This window comes from Colletotrichum scovillei (genome assembly GCF_011075155.1).
Source record: "Colletotrichum scovillei strain TJNH1 chromosome Unknown Contig00010, whole genome shotgun sequence".
NCBI classification, from domain to species: domain Eukaryota; kingdom Fungi; phylum Ascomycota; class Sordariomycetes; order Glomerellales; family Glomerellaceae; genus Colletotrichum; species Colletotrichum scovillei.
In genome coordinates, this window is record NW_023336268.1 from 1,246,725 (window position 1) to 1,272,657 (window position 25,933).

At 38.7% G+C, this 25,933-nt stretch overlaps 5 protein-coding genes across 5 annotated transcripts; 1 reads left to right on the top strand and 4 right to left on the bottom strand.

Annotated features, from left to right (window-relative positions):
• Window positions 1-425: 425 nt before the first annotated feature.
• HER10_EVM0009969 (uncharacterized protein) lies at window positions 426-1,532 on the bottom strand (the record flags this gene model as incomplete). The annotated part of the gene is made up of 1 exon (XM_035479439.1): window positions 426-1,532. The coding sequence occupies one exon, from the start codon at window positions 1,530-1,532 to the stop codon at window positions 426-428; it is 1,107 nt and encodes a 368-aa protein (XP_035328393.1).
• A 1,888-nt stretch (window positions 1,533-3,420) lies between these two features.
• On the bottom strand, window positions 3,421-4,593 carry HER10_EVM0008531 (uncharacterized protein; the record flags this gene model as incomplete). Its single annotated transcript, XM_035478049.1, has 1 exon — window positions 3,421-4,593. The coding sequence occupies one exon, from the start codon at window positions 4,591-4,593 to the stop codon at window positions 3,421-3,423; it is 1,173 nt and encodes a 390-aa protein (XP_035328272.1).
• A 4,163-nt stretch (window positions 4,594-8,756) lies between these two features.
• Window positions 8,757-10,166, top strand: HER10_EVM0012670 (nucleotide sugar dehydrogenase; the record flags this gene model as incomplete). Its single annotated transcript, XM_035482060.1, has 1 exon — window positions 8,757-10,166. The coding sequence occupies one exon, from the start codon at window positions 8,757-8,759 to the stop codon at window positions 10,164-10,166; it is 1,410 nt and encodes a 469-aa protein (XP_035328627.1).
• A 367-nt stretch (window positions 10,167-10,533) lies between these two features.
• HER10_EVM0007604 (uncharacterized protein) lies at window positions 10,534-11,922 on the bottom strand (the record flags this gene model as incomplete). The annotated part of the gene is made up of 1 exon (XM_035477156.1): window positions 10,534-11,922. One exon carries the CDS (start codon window positions 11,920-11,922, stop codon window positions 10,534-10,536), a length of 1,389 nt encoding a protein of 462 aa, XP_035328190.1.
• Window positions 11,923-14,417: 2,495 nt separating this feature from the next.
• Window positions 14,418-15,458, bottom strand: HER10_EVM0013069 (uncharacterized protein). Its single transcript, XM_035482439.1, has 2 exons — window positions 15,125-15,458; window positions 14,418-15,045 (listed from the first exon to the last, which is right to left on the bottom strand). Exons 1-2 carry the CDS (start codon window positions 15,252-15,254, stop codon window positions 14,549-14,551), a joined length of 627 nt encoding a protein of 208 aa, XP_035328666.1. The 5' UTR covers window positions 15,255-15,458; the 3' UTR covers window positions 14,418-14,548.
• Window positions 15,459-25,933: the final 10,475 nt, after the last annotated feature.

Sequence of the window (25,933 nt, forward strand, 5' to 3'; positions counted from 1 at the left end):
GCGTGGTGGACAAGCCATCACCAATTATTTCTTCCCAGATGTTGCTCACTCTTGGGGCACTATGCAGCCTGGCTGCTGCGATTATGTTTGTCGTCTCCGGCATCTCACGTCGCCGTCTTCTTCACCATCAAGCGCAGTCATCATAAGCCCGAAGCAATTTATTCCCAACTTTTGATTAAAGTACCTTGTCTGTATCCCTGAGGCCCAGCAGAAGAATCGAAGTCTACCCCGCATAACTCATTACATAAAATCTTATCCCCCCGATGCATAACGCTATGCTTCATGTATAACACTTATAAACCGGGCACTACAAAAACAAAAAGGAAAAATAAGCTGCTGGCCCCGATGAAGGGTACATGTTTGTTGCCACCGCTGCTAGTACAGCTACTTTGGGCCTTGGCTAAGTCCGCATCTCAAAGACAGACTTAGGTAGAAGTAGGCTCGGCGCTGAGGACCAGACGAGCAAACTTGTTGCAGTTGCCGGTGCGAGAGTCGCAGGTAGGCTGGGCAGCCAAGCAGGTAATGGTGGAAACCGTGTAGGTGGAGTACTTGGGCGCGACGCTCGCCGTCTGGGTGCGGGTGATGTAGGCATAGCGGTACAGGCAGACGCTCTGGTCAGCAGGGACGGTGGCCGTCTGCGTGATCGTAGCCGTGGCCGTCTCAGTGACGGAGGCGGTGATGGTGGCGTTGACGACCTCAGTGCGGTAGGCTGTGGTGGGCACAATCTCGGTGGAGTAGATGGTGGTAGGGACCGTGGCGATGTTGTACTGGGTGGACTCGACGGTGGCGACTTCGGTCTCGTAGACCGTGGTGTCGACAACAGCGGTGGCGGTGGTGTAGACGGTGCTTCCGAGGGTGGTGATCTCGTTGACGGTAGAGACGTGGGTTTCCGTGGTGTACTCGGTCGCGTAGACGACTGTGGGCACGGTGGTGGTCTCGTCGAGGTAGACGGTGGAGTAGGCCGTGGAGGTGGAGTACTCGGTGGAGGGGAGAGTGGTGACGTCCAGGACGGTAGAGTGGATGGTGGACGGCTCGCCGGTGACCGTAGGAGTGACGGTGACGGTCTCAGAGGCCTCTACCGTGGCACGAGCGGTGCGGGTGAGGGTGGTGGTGGATGCGGTGGTGCGAACGGTGGCCGTGAGGACGAGGGTCTGGACGGCTGCCGTGGTGCGAGAGGTGTAGGTCAGGGCGAGGGTGGTGGTGGAAGCAGTGGTGCGCTGGGTGTAGGTGAGAGTGAGGTTCTCAGTGGCGATGGTGGTGCGAGAGGTGGCCGTGTAGGTCTTGCTCTCAGTGGTGACGGTGGTCTTGATGGTCTTGGTGACGGAGGTGGTGGTGTCAATGACGGCGGTGATGGCCTTGTCGCTGAGACCGCTGGCCACGGAGGCAGGGATGGAGCCATCGCCGTTGTTGACGGCGACTTCGGCGGAGGCAGTGATGACGGCATCTGCGGCAGCAGAGGTGCCAGAGATGGCTGCGGCCGAGACCATACCCGCGATGGGGAGGAGGCTGACGAGAGACTTGATGAAATGCATTGTTACGAGGTGCGTTTTGTGCAAGTGAGCGACAGAAGTGAGTGACTGGGAGTGGGAAAAGAGTGGAATCTCGCAGGAAGCAAGTTGTGGGAAAGAGTGTGGGAGAGCGAGTGAGGGCTCGGTGACTGGCAGTGGTCTGAAGAGGCTGATGAGGATAAAAGAATGTGAGTATGCTCGACGATGTTCTGGTTATTATAGGATGTTGAAGGTGTTGCCAGAGATGGTCTAGAATTTGGACCCTGAATCCACGAGTTTCTCACGAGATTGCTTTCCAATTCCGTCTTTGCAGCTGACATGGCATTGCGAGTCAATGTCGACAAAATGGCATGAGGCTTGCGTGGGAACGGTGACTATCGCTCGATAGCTTACGACACAGATGCGGTGATTCCGTGGTCCGCACTGGCGGTGGACCACTTTGACTTCCCCATGTCGAAATGGTAGAATGGCTGGTGACCTGACACGTTGATAGACTCGGCATGTGTAAGGCAAGGCTCAGGGCCTGGCTTGGGAGACGTTGTTCATGGTCCTTCGCACATGAGCCAGTAAGATCTTGGAGGCGAATCTGAGGCTAGAGAGGAATAGCCCTCGCTAAGGATTAGCTTGCCGTTGCGCTGGTATCGTGAGAGAAGACGATGCCTCATCAAGGAGTAGACTCATCTCCGAGATTGTGGAAAAGAAGAAGTCGGTGGATATCTGCCTTCGCGAGCTACCGGGCCCAAGTCTCCGGAACCTGCTACTATGAACGTAGCTGTGGCAGCTGCTATGCCATTCCGGTCTAATCCCAATTTTGGCATAAGGCGACGTTTTCTTGTTCATGTGCTGACCTTTCTGGCGCAGTTGTTAGTTCACTAGTTTTGTTCGGAGAGGTTTCCCAACGGAGCGGGAAATTGGGGGCGGGAAGTCAAAAAAAGCCGCGGAGGGCTCCGTCCGGGCGGCACGCGGGATGGGGGGACTATGGCCGGCGATACGTACTCACTCGTTATGTGCATAAACCATCTAAGCCAAAAGGCGTATAGTATACTCCCCTCCATTCCTTCACCCCTAGATCCAGCACACCAGGGGTTGACTCAGGAGAAGAAAAGAAACGGCGCCAACTTAGCTTCAATCCTGCTTAGACCTGAGTCGCCGAGCCGCGTGTCTTGAAGCTAAAATGTTAACATGGACCCCTGTTGCTGGGCAAATATGTTCCCCAGAACCCCCAGACTAAGCTTCTTCGGCTATCTGTGGCTTGGGGCACTCTGCGCTTGACGACTAGTTCCTTCAGCTCATAAACAACAACTGCAGGCTCTTGATTGTTAAGCACTACATCAATGCCTGCCGGGTTCCTGCATGTGATGCATTGATAGAAAGTGAATAGTGGCATGAGCACAGACGTAGCCTAAGAGGACGCTTCTGCTATGGACCTCACTGACAAGACCGAAAAGTGAAAACTTGAGCGAATTTTTGAATTGCGGTCCATGAAAGTGCTTACAGTGTTGGTCTGTGGGCTCACGTATGGCTTACATAGAATTTTCGTCTCGGGTTGTTACGGCTAAACTTGGTGCATGCAGTGATTTGGCGATACCAGATGGTGAACTCCTGAGAAGCAGCAAATGTGGACGAGAGAACGCCTCGACTTTATGCAGGCGCCCGAAGTACGTATCTTCGTTTTTGAATATCGTTCAAGAGCACAGAGATTTTGAATATGTACAATGAATTTTATGAAAATTACAACTCCTCCATGTACCAAGCCTAAGTACATTATCTACACAGCATCTTTTCGGGGCAAAATACAAAAGTAAAATCAACAGGAATGAATTAGGTGACTCATGTCTAAGAATAGAATGTGAAATGGGTGATTAGAAGGTCCAAACATGCCTTCAGGTGAATTATATGCCAACGTTGTGGCTTAGAGCACTTCTGGCGGCGAAGGAGGCCGAGAGATGGGGCTTTCCGGCCTCTCAGCGCCGCCTTTGCCCTCTTCTGCCTCTGAGAGCTTATCTTTGGGAACAGGAGGCGGTGCAGCAGACGACGCAGTGACGCCAGACATGCCCCAAACAGCGTTGCCGAGATTCTTGGCAACAGCTGAGAAGATGATGATGGACATGAACGGCGAGACGAGCTTGTTGACGAAGAATCCGAGAATGATCTTGTGGGCGCGCTGGCGCAGAGCTGGCTCCACGGCCAGGCAGACACAAAACCAGATGACAGGGAACTGGCCCACCACAAGCAGCGGGAGGATATCCCAAGGGTTGAAAGCCTGGATGAGCGCGCGAATGAAGAGGATGGTGTTGAGGACGCGGTAGTACACCAGCGTCTGCCGCGCAATATCAATGGCAGCAGCGATCCGCGTGATGAGAATCATGTTCTCGCCGCCGCAGTAAAAGTAGTTGTTGAAGTAGGCGTTGGAACCCCATCTCCGGCGCTGGTGGACGTAGTGCTTGAAGGACTGCGGCGCGACCGTCTCAGAGACGGCGTCGGGCACGAAGATTGTCTGCAGCTTGGAGGACTGGCTGAGCATGCAGTACGTCAGACGGCGGTCGGTGCCGAGGTTCTGGACTTGGTGGTGGACGACCCAGTCTTCCTTGACGGGGCGCGCGTATTTGGCAATGGCGCCGGCCATCTCCTCGCGGACGGCGACCATGGTGACGCAGCCGGGGAGGCAGGTGACTTTTCCGATGAAGCCTTCTGCGCGACGCCGGACGAACTGGCCAAAGGTGTACTGCAGCTGCTGGTAGAGGTTCCAGAACGACCACTCGTAGCCCGGTTCGAGCTCGACGAGGACGATGCCGCAGCTGGCGATGGCGTTCTTTTCGCGGGCGAGGGCGTTGGCGAGCTTGGCGACGCAGCCTTGGTGGATGACGGAGTCGGCGTCGGTGCAGAAGACCATGTCAAAGTTCTTGAAACTAGTGCCCTCGGTCAGGGGCGGGAGAATGGTGCGCCAGATTTCTTCGCGGAGGAGGCGGGTATAGGTAGGCATGTTCTCTCTGGGAGCGTTGAAGAGGTCGTGGGTGAGGATGAGGGAGTCCTTTTTGCCGCTGTTCTTGACCTTTTCGATGACGATAACGGGAACGTCCTGCATGAAGCCGGCGGTGATTTTGAGTGTACCCTTTTTGTACTTGAGAGAGTGGTAGGGGCGTTCAATGTCAACGACGATGCGGGAGAACTCGCGCTTGATGTTGCGCGGCTTGCCGTCCAGGACGATGCACATGACTTGCTTGTGCGGCTCGCAGCCGTTGTCGCGGAGAGAGTAGACCGTTTTGATGAGCTGCTCCTCGCTTTCCGAGTAAGCTGGGATCAGGGAGAGAATCCATCGTTGGGAAACAGGTGCGGGAGGACGAAATTGCTTGTAGATGGATGTTCCGATGAGGCAGATGAGCGAGAGAAGCGAGGACAGGAAATCCTTGCACTTGACAAACAGGATAAAGACAAGTGTCGCCAAGCCGGTGTTACCAAAGCATGCGACGGCAGCAAGAGCGATGTTGAGACAGAAGACGATGAGGATGAAGGCAATTCGCTGCATCGTCAGCTCTCTCGGGGTGAGCTTCTTGTTGGGGTTCAGGGGGTCCGAGAGGATCGGCCAGCCGTAGTCGGTGACGAACTTTGACGGCTTCTCGACTTGGCCATCATCTTGGCTGAGGGTGCTTCTACCTCCGCTTGTCTTGCGTCTTCCGCTTACGTCGGAGTCTCTGGATGAGATGGACGTCCGGGGTGAATTGGGTCTGCTGTCGCTGGCGGCAGAGTAGGCATCCCATTCCCCTTGGCTTCGCCAGGAGTTGGGTGTTCCGGGACGAAAGACACGGGAGGGAGGTCTCTCATTCGTTGAGAATTGTGTGCTGAGCCTCTGTGATAGAGTCTTCACAGTCCAACGCTTTTCATCTGTATGCACAGGCTGTGGGCGGGAAATTTCTGGGTGACCCATGGTGTCCTGAATAGCTTCACTTTCGGGATGTGAGTGATACTATGGACATGAGACACACTTTCCGTGGTGCTGAGCTGTACTCAGAACGGAGCGAGCGGAAGCGTCCAGTGAGTCCAGGACGGTAGAGAGAATGGATAGGATACAGAGTATCCTTGTGAAAGAATGGCACCGACAACACGTCGGGAGTAAAGACTGGACACCACGAATGGCGAAGATTGTTGGATGTGAAGCTCAGGATGAGGATGCAACAAGAGAGAAAGAGTAGAAAGGAAACATCTCGGACTTTGCAAGAAGGCACACTTTTGATCGACTTGATCGGGGTGATTGCCGCCCACATCGCTGCCCTCTCGTCCAGGCCATGGAGCTTTCCATGCGAGCTCAGATCCACTAGCCTGAGCAAAATCTTGGTATTGAGGCATGTAAGATTACCCATCATCAGCTCCGGCATGACGCGGCAGAACGTCGGGGAACAGCGAGGACCAAACCAGGTAGTCCGTGGTAGCTTCGGCTGCCAGGTTGATGTTGACCCAAAACCTTGGGACAGGAATACGACTGATTCCTAATGAGGCCAAGAAGCCGATTGTGTCAAAGTCAGGACTCCTTACTTTGCGGCCCTAGCTCTTTCACCGCTGTCATTCTGGGAATATACCGCATGCTTTCACATTTGAGCCGGCAGCGAGGTGGCTCTCAGTGTGACTGATTGGCTGTAGTACGGCAACAAAATCTCTTCGTCAGCCAAATGTCTGAGCACCTTACAGGATGCCTGTAGTCTGTGAAGCTGTACCCAAGTAATATCTAGTAGACAGCCAGCCAAGATTGTGGAAATACCCCAACACAGACTAGCTTCAGCCAGCGACTCGAGAAAATCGGATAATAACGTCGGCATTAGTATACCACTTCGGAAAGTGCATAAAGTAAACATCGCAAGTCTGTTTCCTGGTACTAGCCCCGGGATTGCTGGTGTTGAGACGCTGGACACAAGTTAGCCGCAGGCGGCTGAGGGACTATGCATCAATAAGGATCTGTGTAGTTCCTTTTCGTTAGCACCAATATGCTCGTAGGGGTCTGAAGCAGCCACGAACAGCGTCGAGAAAACTTTCCGCGATCCACGCCACCAAGCTTGGATTAAGCTTAAATGCCAAGACCCTAAGTCAAGCCATGGCCGATGGGATATGATGACCCTAGGCGATATCCAGGGATCCCGTGTGTGGCTTTCAGCCCCCAATCTCGAAGCACATTAGCGCCCCGGCGAAAGGAGTTGTGAAAATTTGCTGCAATTGCGCAATCGTCTTCCACATTGCCATTAGAAGTCTGGCCTCTTTTGCCCTCGACGTCTTGCTAGTGCACTTTTTGCCCACTTCCCGGTCTACAGGACGGAAGCATTGGAAGAAGGCATACGCAGTACTGTGTTTGACGCCAGTACATATATGTCAAAGCGTATTGCCAGTCGGCCGGAATTGCCCGATGGAACAAGTATGCTGTTCATGTCGTCTTGTAAAGGCACTTCCAACTTATTCATGTTGTTTGACTATGCAACAGGTCCATGATGTATTGTTCTCCGGAGTCATAAAGTTTTCGACATAAATGTATAGAGATCTGGACCCAGATGCAGGTCCAGACCCTGAAGCTTGGCTGGATCTCGGGGAATCTCTTGACTGCGCTGATCATATCCTTTGCTGGGATAGACGTGAGACAAGACCCTGGAGAAAAGGGACGAAGGATTCGGGACGGGCCCCAAACTCCTGGGAATGGGTTATCTGGGGGACATTGTATTACTGCCGGCGATGCCAAGTGTCATCAAACCTTTTGTTTTTAGCGGCTACTAGTTGCGAAAGCTGTGCCTGGCTAGCTGGCAGCCTTACCTCGGAGGCCCTGTACTTGTCCACCGCTCAGGGACGTTCAGCACGGTCAATGCAGTCTTGGCAGCTGACAGTGCCGGAATATGCCTGTTCAGTTGAATTCAGCTGAATGATACATCCTGGTTCTTATATCCATGTTCTTAAGGCAATGGAGGCCGTATGGAGTACAGGTACCGAGCCTAAGCTCAACGGTCCGCAGGAAGAAACTCGATGAAGTTACGAACAATGAAATCGGACAAGTTGAAGCAACGGCCGACGGCGTTACCGTAAGCCTCGAGTTGGTCAAGACACAAGATCTTAGTCAACGAACGTTGCATGAAGATACCTGCAGAGAAAAGGAGTTGACGCAGGAACGAGACAGAAAAAAGGAATACTAGGGGCGCCATGTGGCTTGCCTGCCGCACTTGTCGTGAAAGGTGTGTTCCCCGGGACTTAGCGCTCTACGCTCTAGTTGCATATTCGGTCTATCACTTTCCTCCTCGCTTAGACGACTTTGCTCCAGACTCCACCCCCTCAACATCCGCCTTTCAACTTCCTCCACACCACATGCTTCCGCCCACACCCCGGACTAGAACAATACTAATAGTCTTTATGTGGACTTTCATGAGTGTTCTTCTTCGCACCATTAACTGCCGCCTCCCAAATAGGCAACGAGGCTGAACATATACCTGCGTCGTCCCCTAATCCTTTCCCCTGGTAGAGTGGCATTCGGTAGTTCCCGACCACGAACTCGCTTTGCCATGGATGGGGGTACTATACAATATGGATTCGAATACCATGGATGCCACTAATACGATCCACACAGATAAGGAGAAAAAAAGAAGAGGTGAACTGTGCTCTGATGCCAATGAGTCCGTCAACCGTTGACGGTTGACACAATCAGCATTGTCAATTCCGAGATCTCTCATCATTGGCGGTACGCTACTACAACAATGTGCGTACGCTTCTGCCAAGATCCACTACCGGAACTGGGCCATGAGGCTGAACAGCGTTATTTTCTTTTGCCCCCTAATTTCACGATGCAGAAGTTTTCAACTTCATGGCGTTTTCTCAGTCTGGTATGCCGTATTGGGAATGGCGAGAGTTTGACTATTCCACCGTACTCGTCCGAATCTATTCGTTACGTTCATCGCGCATTCAACCGATTGCGTGGAGGAGGAAATTTGCGGCACATCTTGGCAGGAATGAGCAGAGCTGGGAAAACTTTGATGGAGATCTTTACGCAACCTCATTTGGCATCTGGTTTCAATACATTTTCCAGCCTCAAAGATTTCCATATAATCCCACCTCCAGGTCCGCATCTACACATTCCTATTCCTCATCCACTCACACAAGATCATAGAAGAACATCATCTTCAGAAGTCCAGATCGATAGAGAACTGTCTCATTGTGATATTTTTCCTCATCTGTCTCTACCACTTCGACTTCACTTCCTTCTCATCATTTGCATAACAATCATTCAAAATGAGGGTCACCATCGACAAGCCATCCTTCCACAGCCGCAGCCTTTCTGTGCCGGCACCTCCTACACCTCCTCCTGAAGCATTGGGCCTCAACCTCCCCGGCTTCGATACCTTCAAGGCCAACTTTGACCTCCCCCTCACACCTGTCACGCCGCCGCCAGAGTACAAGGAGCACCCTTTCTCTCACAACGACCGCGTCAGCGACCTTTCTCCCGTCGTCGACCCCAATGACCAACCCCTCGTGGCCGTCATCGGCGTCGGCTACGTCGGCACTCACCTCGTCGAGTCGTTCTCTGCCCACTACAACGTCCTCGGCTTCGATGTGTCAGAGAAGAGAATCAGCGAGATCCGTGAGGAGCTCCCAAGCGAACGCATCCGCTTCACAACCTCCAAGACAGACCTCCACGAGGCCACCCACTTCCTCATCTCTGTCCCCACTCTCCTCAAGGCGGACAAGTCCATCGACACCTCCTACCTCCAGTCCGCTATCGCCACAGTCGCGCAGCACGCGCGCCCGGGCTCCACCGTCGTGATAGAGAGCTCCGTCGCAGTGGGCATGACCCGCAGCCTCCTCGGCCCCGTCGCCACCGCCCACGGCTTCTACGCAGGCATGTCTCCAGAGCGCGTCGACCCAGGACGCATCGAGCCCCCCTGCCACGCGATCCCCAAGATCGTCTCTGGCCTCGACGACGAGATCCCTGGGTCGTTGGCCTCCGTAATGCGCCTCTACAACCAGGTCTTTGACCGCCTCGTGCCCGTTAGCCGCACAGAGGTCGCCGAGATGATGAAGCTCTACGAGAACTGCCAGCGCATGATGTGCATCGCCTTCGCCAACGAAATGGCAGACGCCTGCATCCCGCACGGCATCGACCCCTACGAGGTCGCCGCCGCCGCCGCCTCCAAGCCCTTTGGCTACATGCCCTACACCCCTTCTCTCGGCGTCGGCGGCCACTGCATCCCCGTCAACCCGTACTACCTCCTCTCCAACAGCGCTTTCCCCTTGTTGGAAGCCGCCGCCGAGAAGATGAATGCGCGACCCGCCGCTATTGCCCGCCGCGCTATCGATTCGTTGACGAGAGATGCCAAAGCTGGAGCTGCTTCAGCTCTAGTACGGCCTCGTGTTCTCGTCGTCGGTGTGGGCTTCAAGGCCGGCCAGTCTGTCCTGAGTAACTCACCGGGTGTTGACCTGGTCAAGGCTTTTGTCCGTTCCGGTGAGGTCGATGTCATGTACGCGGATCCCCTCGTCAGGCAGAGCGCTGTGCCTGTTGCGCCTCGCTTAGCTGATGAGAAGTGGAACAAGGAGACGCTTGAGACGTTCGATATGATCATCGTCGCTTTCCGTCAACACGGTTTGGACTTTGGTATCATGGACGAGCTTCGTGGCGTCAAGGTTGAGATGTGGTGCCCATAATTTTCTCTGTGGCTTCTTATCTTCTACTTAGAGTTGTTTCTTCCGGCGCTATTAGAGGAGAGGTCAGGTGTTTGGTTTCTTTCATTCGCATTGGTTTGAGCCGATGGTTCGGCGGGGTAAAATTGCATAAAACGAAGACTTGGATAAGAGTGTAATCATAGACTTAGACATGCCTTCGATGGCAGTCCCAATAATAATCATAATTGTTCTCAATCATGTGCTTGGATGATGCCGTGAATAAATAGTCCATGTTAGATAGGACTTGACGCCTCTTTGATGTGCCTAATCTCATATAAGTGAAGTGCCCATCACAAATGAGGCTTCTCTGAAAACCACTGAACCGATGTTTTTTTATACCATACCGCCATCATACCACCGTACAACAAGTAAATAGTCTCATGAGACCCTTGCTCCTCCTGAAGCTTGGAATTCCTGTTCCATCTTCTTCCGAAGAATCGGGGGTGGATCCTGACGCCTTTCTTCGAACTCTGATCTGATATCGCCGCAAAACAAAAACACAAACCGCAGCAGCAACAAATGTGAACCCTGTGAACAACTGAGCCCCAAGATACGCTCCCGTCTTCATGTATATCACCAACGCGACAGGCGCACTAACGGTAGAAGGTACAACCATCATCAACCACAACAGACTTAGACCGGACGCCAGATTCTCCGTACCCAGAACCTCAGCAATCACAGGCGCTGCATTAACCCAGAAAACTCCGGCGGGAAGGCCCACGACAAGAGCATACGTGATCAACGCCTCAAACGACTTTGCGTTGGCCCAGAAGACGAGAGAGAGTATCCCTGTACCCAAAGTCATCAAAAACGTGACGTTGATCCGCCCGAACCGATCGCTCAGCCATCCGATGGCGGGACGTCCTACCGCCTGACCGAGCATAAAGACTGCCGAGACTTGGGAAGCCTGAGAGGGGTCCAAGCCGATGACGTTTGCGTAGTTCGCCAATGTGAAGATTAGGATGAAGTATCCAAGCATGCTGAACGCGCCAAAGCCCAGAATCAGGAGATAATCCACCCTCTTGAACAGAGAGACATCCAGAGCCAAACGTTTTGCTCTAGTCTCTCCATAGCGCGTCCGGATAAGAAGGATTGAAACGACGTTCGCTATGCCGGAGACGATGGCGAGAACGCGGTAGGCCCAGAGTAATCCCATGCTGTCCATCATGGCGCCCACGGCGAGCGAGTACGTCAAGCCGCCTAGTCCCGCGCCCGCGATAGCGACGCCGTTGGCTAGTGCGCGCCGGGCAGTGAACCACTGCGCTACAATACCATACGAAGGCAAGAATAGCAGTCCCATCCCGATGCCGAATAGAAGTCCCTGCGAGAGAAAGAGGTGCCATATCCGGGTTGAGAAACTTGCGCAAACGAGACTGGCGGACTGCAGCACGGCGCCGAGGAGCATTGTAGGTCTGGTCCCCGACTCGCGTGCCATGATTGTAGCTAGCGGTGAAATGACGAGGGTGACTCCTATGGAAAGGGAGCCGATGGCAGCGTAGACGAGTGCGCTTGTGCCGGGGAAGGTATCGGATCTGATGTAGTGGGCGAGGAATACGGAGTAAGCTGCGCTGATGCCCCATGAGTGCCCGTAGATGATTGCGATGGAGGTCGTGACGATCCAGCCGTAGCCACCATCAGGGGCAATTTTGCGAGGGCTTGAGGCTTGGGAAGATCCTCGGAATGGGAAAGGCGGACTTGTTGTTTCTCTTCTTGGTTCATGTTCGTTGCTTGTGGTCATCGTTGGACTTGAGGCCAGGTAATAGAGTGGCGAGGTAAAAAAGATTCTGACCTAGATAGGAAGTAACAACAGACAGTGAACACTCGAACTTACTCTGTTGTTTTCACGCGGGCAGTTACTAAATTTGTACATAGAATTTATAAAGAGCAACACGGACTGATGTTACAGCCGGGACAGGCTCCGCGAAGTCCATATTGTTGTTATGTGTCAGCCAGAGTCGGTCCACGTTCCGAGACATGACCATGACGAATTTTCAACGAAGATTGGAACGGTTTGAAATCATGCATGGGGCCAGTCGCTAGTTGAAGTGGTAGAAGGAACAGCGCAATTACAAATCCCGGCCGAAAGGAACCATCGCTGGGATCTAAATTTAGTCTCCGGCCGGAGACAACCAACGACTGAAGTAAGTACTTCACGGAGACATTCCACCCAGGATGCCTGGTTGGATATGTTTCCGTGACGAATGATTCTAAACAGTCCATTGGATCCCACTAATCTCAGTCGCTAACCATTGGGGTTGTGGGATGTGTAAGTCTATAAAATCCGATATTCCGGAATCTCAGGTTTTGGTTATGGACCTCACGAATTTCCTGATGAGGTGAGGGGCTGCAACGATCCTGTATCCTCAGGGATGAACAAAACTAGCCCAACGAAATATCACAAACTAGATCAAATGATGAGGTACGTAATCCAAAGCGATTGGTACTATGATAAAAGTATAATGGGAGCAGCGGTTATAGAAAGGGGACTTCATGTTGTACATAGGACAACATCGTTCCATACAGTATCTAGCGAAGAAGTACGCTGAACTTACTCCACCAAACATGAGTCTCTGATATGATGTGAGTATTTACAGGAACCAAAGTATTACGCAGCTGACCATCGCAACTCGCTGACTCTTCGCATGGCACAGCGACTGCAGCGGGGAATAGAAATAGTTGCCGCATTTCAAATCCTACCGAATTAGTCATTGCCACCCGCGGCGGTTTGCACCACTTCATACCATCGAAGGATGACGTAACTTTTACAACAGAGAAGACTCCTCCAGAGCTGCAACACAAAGTTATTAGCCATGCCGGAATTCGACCTGGTCTTGTCATACGGCGATCGTATTGACAGGACAAGTGGAATCACAGAACTAGATTCTCATCTCTTCCAACCTACTTTACTGATTGGCTGAAGACATGAGCACACTTTCTAGGTAAGCTTATCCCATGCTCCAAGTAAAAAATATGCCCCTTCAACGTCGGTCGAGTGGTTCTCCTAAGGTCCACACACTCGAGTTCACTGACCAGTACCTTATCAGTGTAGGAGATATGTATTACAATGCCCCCAATGAGGTGAGAATGAGCTGCATTAAGGCTCTTACGATCATCATGACAAAAGTCAACCTCAACGGCCAGGATGCACTGCTACAGACTGAGGAGAAACACAAGAAGGTCAAGGCTTACTCGAATCGCGCCAAAAATAGCCGCTTATTGGAAAGTTTTATGACAGAAGTACATTGTATAGGTCGAGAAAAAGACGGTTCGAGTCAATTCGGTGACTTTTGGGGTTAGAAATCGACTATGCGCAAGGTTCGTAGCTGCGATACGTGGGCGAAGCAAGCCATGACACCAAGTATTCGACTAGGGTATTCATAAGGGGCTTTCGTTTGAACTCTTTTCTCTGTGGACGCTTACTTTGGAAATCTAATGGTACCTACAACGTGCCAGCTTCCAAAAGAGACTTTCGCGAGGCATCAACAGCCCCTTCTTCCTCTGCAAGAGTACTCCATTTATGACCGGTTTCCTACAACAAAGGAGAGCTTGTGACCATTGGTAGCCATCGACCTCATCGGTTTAGCCGCGACCTAATGCTTTAAAGAGCGAGCATTGACTTCATTATGAGCCGCTGTTCTCCTCAGGCCTCCAAATCGGGATATAGTTGGATTTTATACGCAGATGGGGAGTTTGTATACTGCTCCACAATACTGGCCGCACTATTCTTCTCTTCACGGCCCATCCTTCTTTCGTTCTCATTTTTTCTCTTTCAAAAGAGAAGCATGTTGTCAAGCTGCTTGCAAATTTAATTTTCCTTGGTCGCTGCGTTCTTCTACTACTGAGAATCTAGGTTCCGAAACCGGTGTGTAGGACTTCGATGCCGTCCCCTCCCAACCAGACAACCGGCCTGATCTTCGACATCACTCGCTGCTACACTGGAAAAGAAGTCCTTTCATCGAAGGAGCGCTGTCAACAATACCAAGCGATGAATCTGGGCGAACGAGAGTTAACACTCTCAACAGAGCTCTCTCCGTAAACAAGACCTGGCTACAAAATGCTTTCTTCACATTAGCGACATTGCCGGTCCATGTTGCAAGACATAACGATAAGGCGCTTAGAGGAGTTGAAAAACTCCACAAATTCACGTGCCAACTGAGCGAACATCAGATAGCGATGGAACGACTTGGGCCGGAGATGACTCAAGGACAATCTGTTAATGGTCATGCCATCCTGTCGGCAATGAGAAGTTTGTCGGCTAGATCCCAGAACGCGTGCGACCTCTCCCTGCAAATTTTCAAGCGCACTACTACAATGCTTACTTGGCTCAAAAATATTATTCAGAGACAGTTCCGTGTACGTGAAAATCAGCAACAAATATGCGGCGCCTCCAGATACCTCTCTGAAACCCGGCGTATCAAGAATTCTGGTTTCTTAGCAGGGACCACATCCCTCTCCCATCCAAGGAACTCAGACCACGTATTTACTACTCCGACGAGTGATTTTGCATCGACTGCTGACCAACACTTTTCCACCGCATCCCATTGTTGTTTTGGCTGATCTTTCACGAGGTTCGGATTCGGGAGACTCTGGGCAGGTGTCCAACGATCGTCCTGGTGCTCTGATGTAGGAAATAGCGGCCAGTTTATCTCATCCGGCTCGCCGGCATCTTTGCCCGGGGGGTTCACGTTGCTGACCATGGCTAATTCGACATCGAAGGGCAATATGGAATCCTTTGACACATGTGGTACTGGAAATTGAAGCTCCACAGCCATCATGAGCGAGACGAAAGAATCAGATCCGTTCAGAAGGGAACCGATAGAGTTGTTACCAGATCCATGGTTAGGATCCGAAGCTTCATCATCTAAGGTAATCAAGGACTAGAGTCAGCACACTGATGCGTCACTTACAATTGCGCAACCTGTGGCAAGAAGAGAACTTACACGCTCCCCAAATGACATTCGGAACTGCCTTGAAAGCAGGTCTGAGTCGCAAATCCTTTCTCTCCCCTTCACTATCCACATGCTTAACTGAGACATGTAGTGTAGATGTCAGCGCTTTCTTTAGGTTCATAGGCTTAGCAAAGATCTCCTGCTATTCCTCTGGAAGCGGTTTGCAATCTTCGCCATTGATCAATGCACAGTTCATGGCGAACTTGGCTTCGATGCTAAACTTGAATGGCCCTCCTCTGACACTCCATGGTGCGTTGAACGCTTTGACCGGACCGTCCTGTCGCCGAGCAATCCGGACAGGCATAGGTAAACGTGAGGCGGCGTGGCAACGGATTGCGCCATCTTGGAGTCAGATTCGAGGACTAGTTTATAAAAGCGACTCAGGTGTTACAACCTAACACGCATAACCAAGACCAGGGTCTACCCCACAGGCCTATAGCAGCTATAACACGCTATATATATATAAAAACATTAATATAAGAGTTACCCTAATAAAATAAAAGAACTATAAATAAATTATATAATAATAAAAAAGACTAATAAATAATAAGTAGTTTATAAATAAAATAAATAAAATAAGAGCAATTTACTCTTATAAAACTAATATTATAATATTAATCCTAATTATAAAAGAACTATTTAAATAATATATAAGATTTATATATAAAATAAACTTAAACTAAACTTAAAAATAAACTTTTATAGCTTTTTAATAATTAACCTAGTATTAAATTTTATAATCGTTTTTAGTTATTTTTATTAAAATCCTTTTTAATAAGATTACGATTAATTATTAAAGCCTTACTTATTTTATAATTTATAAATATAGTTTTAAAAAAGCTATTTATAATTATAATACTATTTACTTAATATTTATAGCCTTAATTTTTATTAATATACTTATTATAACTAGCTAATTATAATATTTTAATTATTTCTATTTAGTAAATTTATTTTATAAAAACTAATTAAATAGTATAAATATATTAATTATCAATAATAATAATACTATATATTATATTTAAATAGCTACGTTTATTATATAATAATTATATAATATAATATTCAAACTTAAAAATAAAAATAATGAACTTTATACTAGCTCTTAATACCTAACTTCTTTTAATACTTAGAACTAAGTACTTTAAATTAGAACTTTATAATAAGTCCCTAAATACGTTCTAAGGATTTTTTATTTAAACTAGGGCCTACTTATACTATTATAAATCTTTTTTTATTATTAAAATAAATAAAATTTATTATATAATATCCTTTTTTAAAAAAGACGCCCTTATTGTTACGACCCAACACGCATGACAAGGCCAGGGCCTGCCCCACAGGACCTACGGCGGCTACCACACCATATATGCGGGAACACGAACTCAGGGCGACTCCTCTCGGGACGGAAGAACTATGGGACAAGTCACGTGACGATAAGAGATAAGGAACTCCGTACGTTCGAGATACGGGGTCCGTCCTTTCACGATACGGAACCCGTATGTTCAGAACACGGGAACCGTTGGGTAAACATACGGACAAAGAATATGTTCAGGAACGAGACTTGTATATAGTGTGGACTTGAGCCGGGCACAAGGACAGACTTCCATAGCTTCTTCAGCAATCAACTTAGTATCAGATCTTACGATCGCTTTCAGCTATCTTCACTGAGAACCCCTCTGACAAGACTAGACAAGACTACGATTGATCACCGAAGCCTTACCCACCTTACGATTTACAGACATAGCTTCAGGAAGCTATCCACGACTACGACACTGTTTACTTAGTTATCGCAGCCTCAACTTCTGCTAACATACTCACTACGACTAGCTGGCCGTAACACTTATTTAGTTCTAACCCTTTATAAAAAATTATCTTAAAAATAAGTATAAAATATAAAAAGTAAATATTAAAAACATTTTTAATAATTATAACGAGTTTAAAAAAACTTAAAGAAATTTTTAATAACCTAAATAAAAACGAATTATTAAATAAAAGCTTATAACCCTTATTTAAGAAAGCTTAGTTAATAAGTATATTTTAGAATTTTAATAAGTTATTTTTAAACTTAATTAAGGTAATGAAGTATTTATAATAACTTTTATTATAGTTTAAAAAGAAGTTAAGGATAAACCTTTTATTAAGACTAATTAAACGAATTTTATAGCTATATTAATATAATTATTAAGATTAATAATAGACTTTATAAATAATATTTTAAATATATGAGTAGAACGTATAGAGTAATTACCTAAGCTTAATAATAAATATAAGTATAAACTAATAACTATTATTATTAATTATTATAATAGACTTATAAATCTTAATATTATTAAAAAATAACCGCTAAAAAGGATTTTAAATACTATAATTATAATAAACTAAGATATATAATTAAAAATTACTAATAACTTAAGTATATTTAATACTAACTTATTTTAAAAAACGAGTTAATATTATAAAAGAGAAGTCCTTTATATAATAGTTTTTTAGTTTTATAAATATAAAAATCGACCTTAATAAGATTACGCTTTTAAAGGAAATTATATAATATAGTATAATTTTAATTATATAATATATATAATGTGCCCTAAGTACGTACTTAATATAATATAATAATTTTAATATAAAAACTACTATTTAATTTAAGATAAATAGTTACTTAGTAATAGCGCTAGTTAAAAAGATTAATAATAGAGGTTAATTATAATAATTAGCTATAATAGTTAATTATAAAAGTTAGAGGTGCCTTAACTATAGAAGTTCTAAACTTTAATAATATATAAAGGTTTTTAGAAAAAGGCTAAAAGGGCTAATATTTATTACTCGTATTAGAGCTCGTAAAGATTTTTTTATTTTTATTATTTTTAATATTACTTAAAGTTACTTTTTATTTAAACTAAATAAATTTACTAAATAAACTTATTAAATAAACTTATTAAACAAACTTATTAATATATAAACTACTACTTTAATAAAAACTTACTCTCTTAGTATATAATTAGTAATTAGCGGGCTAGAACTCTCTAAAAATACTCCTTAATAGGTCCCCTCTAGGGCTTAATAAATTGCCCCTTAATACCTTAGTTATTATAATTAATATAAATATACTTGGAGTAGTAATACTTTTAATAATACGGAATCTAGCTAAGTAATAATATAAATATTATAAATAACTAAGTTAATACGGATACTAAAATTTAGTATATTAATATTAGTTTAGAAATTATACTTTATAAAGCTAGAAATCTTTTTAATACGGGTTATATTATAAATATAAGGGATTATATAAGGGTCCTAACTTTTAATAAAAAGAGTACGTAATATAAAATCTAACTATTTACGCGGGCTAGTATTAAAAGGTATTATATACGTTAAAATAAGTATAACTCGCTTTATAAATAACTAGAACTTAAGAAGACTTTATATAATAAAAAGTTAGGAGCTATTTTAGTTAGTAATTAAGTACGGAGCGTAATATACTTAGTTTTCCTTAATACGTAATATATAGTACGGCCCTAGCAGAATACTCTATTAGGGGGGAAGTCCTTTATATATAACTTATATAAATAACTTATTATAATAATAACTATTTTATTTATTAAAATAATAAAAATAAATAAAAAGTATTCTAAACTACCCTAAGAACTAAAACTCTTACTATAATTAAAAATAAAATACTATAAATAACCTTAAAAACATAATAAGAAATATATTTAAACCTTATTAATAACTTATAAAACTATTTAAATATAACTTAGTAACTAGCTTAAATAAGCTTAGATACTTATAATAATAAAAAAGTTTTTAATAAAAAGTAATTACTAAGAACGAAAATCTTATACTAGTTAAAAAGAAATTTTAATATATAATTACTAACTAAATCTATTTATATAATATAACGAAATAATAAAAATAAAAAGTTTATTTATAAAGTTAAAAATAACTTAAGAACTTAAAATATAAAAATAAAATCAAAGTTATTAAAAACCTAATTTTAATTTCGAAATTAAGGATAGAAAAATAAACTTTTAATTTAAAAAAACGAACTTAAAATTAGCTTTAATAATTATATTTTTAATAAAGAATTACTTTATAATTCGGACGAACTTCGTAATATTATTTAATAATATACTTAAATAGAAATTAATTATAAATTTTATTTTAATATAAATAATACTAGCTTTAATAAGGAATTTAAAAACTATAGTATAAGAATATTAACTTATATAAAAATAATTAAATTATTAGAATAATAATAGCTAGGACTAAACATATAATACCTTAAGAATAACTAAACTACTATTTAATTACGTAAATATTCTAATACGTAACTCGCTTAAGTTATATATAAGGATATATTCCAAAATACTCTCCTTTATATATATTTTAAAAGATTATTATAAAATAAAATTACTTTTTAATTATTAATTTATTACTAGGATCTATATATATATTCCTAGTTTATTTAATATTAATTAATAAATTATATTAAATAATTTATAAATTAATTAGTATAAAGAAATAAGATTTAAGCTCGTAAATTAAGTTATATAAGCTTTTATATTTTATCTCTAAACTATACTTATACTACTTAGTATTAGAACTAAATAAATAAAAATAAAATAACTCTTAACTTATTCTTTATATAAAAAGTTCTTTATTATTATTTAATATTAGAACTAAACAAAAATAATTATTATATAATTAATAAGATTAATAATATGCGCTATTATATTACTTATTAAATATAATATTATATAATACGATATAATTATTACTTACTAAGATTATATTAATAATACCTCTAATCCTAATTATTAAAAGAAAGGAGATAGAATAAGTTTAGTTAGAAATTAGAGTTAATACCCTAGAGACGATTCTTTAATAAAACTAAAGTTTAAATATTAAGTAATATAAATATATAAAAATATTAATATTAAAAATAAAATCCTTATTAAGAACTAAGTTAATATAATTAACTTAGTTTTTAAAATAACCTAATTAATTTTTATATAAACTTATTAAGTTTATAAATTATAACCTATTTTATACGAGCCTTTATTAATATTATTTAACTTAACTTAAAAAGAATCTTTAAGAACTTTGTTATTTAAAGATTTTAAAGGATAAATAAAGGACTATTTTTTTAAATTAACTATATCTTTTAAAAAACTCGTATAAGTCCTAAAAACTAAAACTTTCTTATATTAATAAATAAGAATTATATTAACTAACTTATATAACTCCTTAATATACTTAATAAAGAGCTAGGAAGCTTTATAATAGTAGTTACGAAGACTTATATTTTATATAATGATAATCTTAGTATATACTCCTCTTTTATAAACTATAAATTAAAAAATTAAATAAATTATAAATTAAAAAAACTAAATAAATATATAAATTAGAACTTATTAAAATATATACGAATAATAAATTAACTTGAGCAATTTTAAAAACAGTAATATAATAAACCTTATTAGGGTTAAATTCTCTTAAGAAGTTAAAATATTTTTATAAATACCTTATTATATAACCTAAACTAGATCGAACCTATTTTTATATACGAACTTTTATTAAAACGATTAATTTAAAATAGCTTATATAATCTTATTATAATTACTTTATTTTAAAAGGATAAAAAAAAAGGAACTATATTAAAAGCTATATAATATCTTATATAATAAGGTCTAGGTATTTATTAGTTTTTACTATTACCTTAGAATTATAAAGTTAATATTATATAGTTTTCTTAAATATACTTATTAATTATATAGAAGAGTTTTATTTATATTATATTAAACTAAATAAGAAATAGGACTAGATTTATAATATACTAAATAGCTACTTTAAATATTAATTATAATTTTTATTAAATTAATTAAATAATACTTATATTTATATAAATAAAGAGAGAACTTTAATAAAATATTTATTAAAGTTTTAGAAATATTCTTAAATAAATTTTAAATTATATAACGAGTTTTAGAAGAAAATATTAAAGAGAAGTTATATATTACGGCTAGCTAGTTATAGTAAGTATATTAATAGAAGTTAAGGCTATAAATACTAAGTAAATAGTATCGTAGTTATAGGTAGCTTCCTAAAGCTATATCTATAAGTTGTAAAATAAATAAGGCTTTAGTAATTAATTATAATCTTTATTAAAAAGGTTTTTAATAAAAATAGCTAAAAACGATCGTAAGATCTAATATTAATTACTAAAGAAATTATAAAAGTCTATTCTTAAGCCCGGCTTAGGTTTATACTATATATAAGTCCTGTTTCTAAATATATCCTTTATCCCTTAAGTCGTTTATAATTAATTTAATTTAGAATAATTATTTAGTCCCTAAGTCGTATTAGATTATTTTAATCTAAAATAATCCTTATTTTATTAATACGTAACTTATTTTATAGTTCTTTTATTTTATGAGGAGTGGCCGTATCCTTATTTCACTTGTATATATAGTATACCGTAGCCGCCACGGCCGGCAGGCTGGCCTCTAGGTTAGTTATATATATTAGGTCGTAATATTATACTTTGTATAATAATTATTAAAATATATTATAATATCTCTAAACTAAAGTTAGCTATAATTTCTTAAAAGCTAATATATAAAACGCTTTTTTAATTTACGAGTATTTATCTAAGTAATTATAAATAAGACGCTTATATTATATAATATTAACTATATTAACTACCGTTATACCTCAAACTTTTACTATCTTTAAAAATAGTTATATAATTATTAGCTTATATTATATAATATTAACTATATTAACTACCGTTATACCTCAAACTTTTACTATCTTTAAAAATAGTTATATAATTATTAAAAGCTATTATTTTTATAAAAACTAATATAAAATATAAAATATAATATAAAACCTTTTATATAACTAACTAGCTAAGTACCCTAATATTAAAATACTTAAAATAAGAAGTATTATATTTATAAAAAGTAGGGTACTAATCTTAGAACTATTTTATAAAAACGTAACTAAGCTAGGGACTAATTTTTTAAAATAATTTATAAATATAATAAGATTTATATAACGAGTTCAAGTATACTTATTAGAATATAAAAGATAGCCCGAGATATATTATATAATAAAAAAATAAAAAGTAGCGATAAATTTATTTTTATATACTTTATAACGTTAGCATTTTTATATTATATAATAAGTTAAAACGTCTATACTATTCCTAAAATTATTAATACTTAGCTTTTTATATTATATAATATATATTCCTTTACGTATTAAAGGGAACTATAAAATACTAAAATAGCTAAGTTTTTATAATAAGAAAACTATAACTCTAAGCTTATTTATAAAAATACCCTTATATAAAAGTTAACTAGAACCTAGGATTTACTAATATACGATTTGATATAACTTAAAATATATTATTTATAAAGTTAGTTAAGATTAAGAACCTATTAGATAAGTTATATACTATATTTTAAATACTTTAACCCTTTTTATTTTTATTATAAAACATAAACCGCTTTAGGGCTTATTTTAATAATATAAATAATATAATTATATAACATAATAAAAGCATAATCCTAGTCCTAAAGAAATAGGGATACCGTTCTTTAACTTTAGTTATATAAAAATAAAGCGTTTTTATTAAAAACTTAAAAAATTATATTAACGTTTTAAATATCTTTATATAAATAGGTTATATAAACTTTTAAAAAAGCTAGATATAATAAAATAAATAAGTTAATCCTCTAAAAATCTAATAGTTCTATTATTATTACTAATTATATAACTTAGTACTTAAAAATTTAAGTTTTTAAAAATAATTATTATTTTAATTACGAAATTATTATAAACGTTATATAACTAAAGGATAAGAATATCCTATATATAATTAATATTAGAATTAGTTTTAAAAGAGTAATATTTTTAAAGTTATTCTCTGTACGAGAATTCTCTGTACGAGATATAAAATATATTATATAAATACTAAATTTATACTTATATTAAACTAATCAACTATATTTTATATAACTTAGGATAAACTTCGTATTAACTAAATTCAAAGTATAAATAAAAATTATAAATATATTATATAAGGAAATACTAATCGAAATATATTAGTTAATAAAAAAGGTAAAAGGGTATATATACCTCTATAACGAGCGTACGAAATCTTATATAAAGAACTCAGCTATAATATAAATAAAGAAATAATTTTTAAATAATAATTAAAGCCCTAAATAATATTACTAAACTTAATAATATCGTACTAACCCTATTAGTCTTTAGTACTTACCTAAGGATTAATTTTAACTTATTACTATTACTAAATATTATATAATAAGTAAAAGTAATCTAAAAGCTATAAAAATACTTAAGTTAATTAAAATAGAAGTCGAGATTAATCGCATAATTAATACTAAAAATAGACTTAATATTTAAAAAGTCCTTTTTACCCTTTAAAATAATATACTTATTAAAAAATATAAAAAAAAATCTTAAAAGTAAAATAGATTAATAATAAAAATAATCTATCTAACGCTTTTATTAAAAATCTCTAAATATAGTACTTAAATAACTTATCTTAATTAATTATTTAAAAATTTGAATTAAAATATATATAAATAAGTTAAAAAGAAAAATTATAAAAACGCTTATATAATATAACTAAGATATAAAATAAATATTTTACTTAAATAATTCCCTTTATTTTATTTAACCCGTTATATACCTAAATATATATTTATTTTATTTTCTTATTATTACTATTCTCTTATTATATAAACTAAATAACTAAACTAAAAACCCTAAATCCCTTAGTTAATTATAATAAGATAATCCTTAGTAACTCTAGTACCTTTAATAGCAAAACGACCCTAATTATATAACGACTATTACTAAAGCTACTAAAATAATTATTATTAGAACGGCTATTACTAGAACGACCTTTATTATATTAAGACTACTATTATTATTATTTCCTTATACGAACTACGACTAGCATATTAATACCAAGTATTATAAGACTACTAAACGTATTTAGTATAAGTACTATTTTAATAATTATAAATACGTACGCACTTATAAAAACGAGTTCTAAACTATTAATATTTCTAAATATATCCTTATATAATAGTACTATAGAACTATATAAAGATAGCTTAGAAATAACCCTTATAATAAATAATATAAGTAATAAAAGATTAAAACCCTTATTAATAGGAGACGTATTAAGATATTACATAAAGGTATCTAAATAGTTTTTATTTTTAATTTTAAAAAATTTTAATATAAAATAAAAACAAAAAAAAAGGATCGTATATATATTAATGAAAAGAGATTATAAGGTTATAATTAAAGTTATTATTAATAAATAAAGTAATATAGCGGATACCTTAAGGATCTATATAAATAATAAGAGCTCTTATAAAAGTAATAAAACAAGTATTCTAATTAATAAGAACGAGAAATATATTAGCTTATATAAGTTAAAAATATAATAAATTATTAAAAAAAAAAAAAAAACTTATATTTTAAATTATTTATAAAATTAATATAAAAAGAAAAAGGGATTTAAAAGGGGTAGGGCTATTATTATATATCCTCTAATATAAATACTTAAATAAGTATTTTAAAAGTAATAAATTAATATGAAAGGTCCGTATAAGTGATTTACTACGATTATTTTAAAGAGTAAATTACTACGATTTCTATATATATAATTTATTAACGAGTTCGATCTTAATATTAACTTATCTTTTATTTATTAAATAACTAGTTTAAATTATTTAGATTATACGAGGGATTACTATTATATTTATTTAAAACGAGGAGTAAGTATTTTATTTTATTTATTTTAAAATAAGTAACTATCGTTATATAATAAGTTACTTATTTTATTATTAACTAACTTTATAAAATTATTATTAACTAACTTTATAAAATAATAACTAGCTTAACTTAGTTATTAATAAAGGGATATTATACGTTTAGTATAAAAAAAGTTCTTAGTATTAAAATAATAATAACTAAGACTAAACGTATAATACTTTAAAAATAACTAAACTACTATTTAGTTACGTAAATATTCTAATACGTAACCCGCTTAAGTTACGTATAAGAATATATCCTAAAACACTCTCCTTTTATATATAACTTAAAAGATTATTATAAAATAAAATTACTTTTTAATTACTAATTTATTACTGGGATTTATATATACATCCCCAGTCTATCTAACAAAACTTTAATATTTATATTACTTCTAGTACTAAATTAAATAATAATAATATTAAAAATTATTTTTAAATAGTCTTAATTACCTATGTTAGTTTATTAATACTATATAAAATATAATTAATAATTAAGAAATATATTTTAAATAAGCTTATACTAAGGACGAAGTACTTATAGGCTAGAGTATATAAATACTTACTTTAAGTACCTAAATAAACTTTAAATAATACTTTTTTAAAATATCTTATATTAATTAAAAATAATACTAACTAATAAAAAAATAATACTATTTAATAAAAGATTATTTCTAACTTTTTTAAAAATATAATCTAAACTATATTATTTTAATTAAGCTAAGTATTTTATATTATTATAAAATCTACTCTAAAATATTAAATTTAATTACTTTTAATAAATAAAAGTATACCTTTAATAATATTTTTAAAAACGTCTTTCTTGAATCTATATTACTAAATTTTTAACCCTAAAATTACTATATTTCTTTATAATAAGTTAAAAATATAATATAACTTATCTTATTATAATTAGCCTTACCTTAAAAGGCTAATT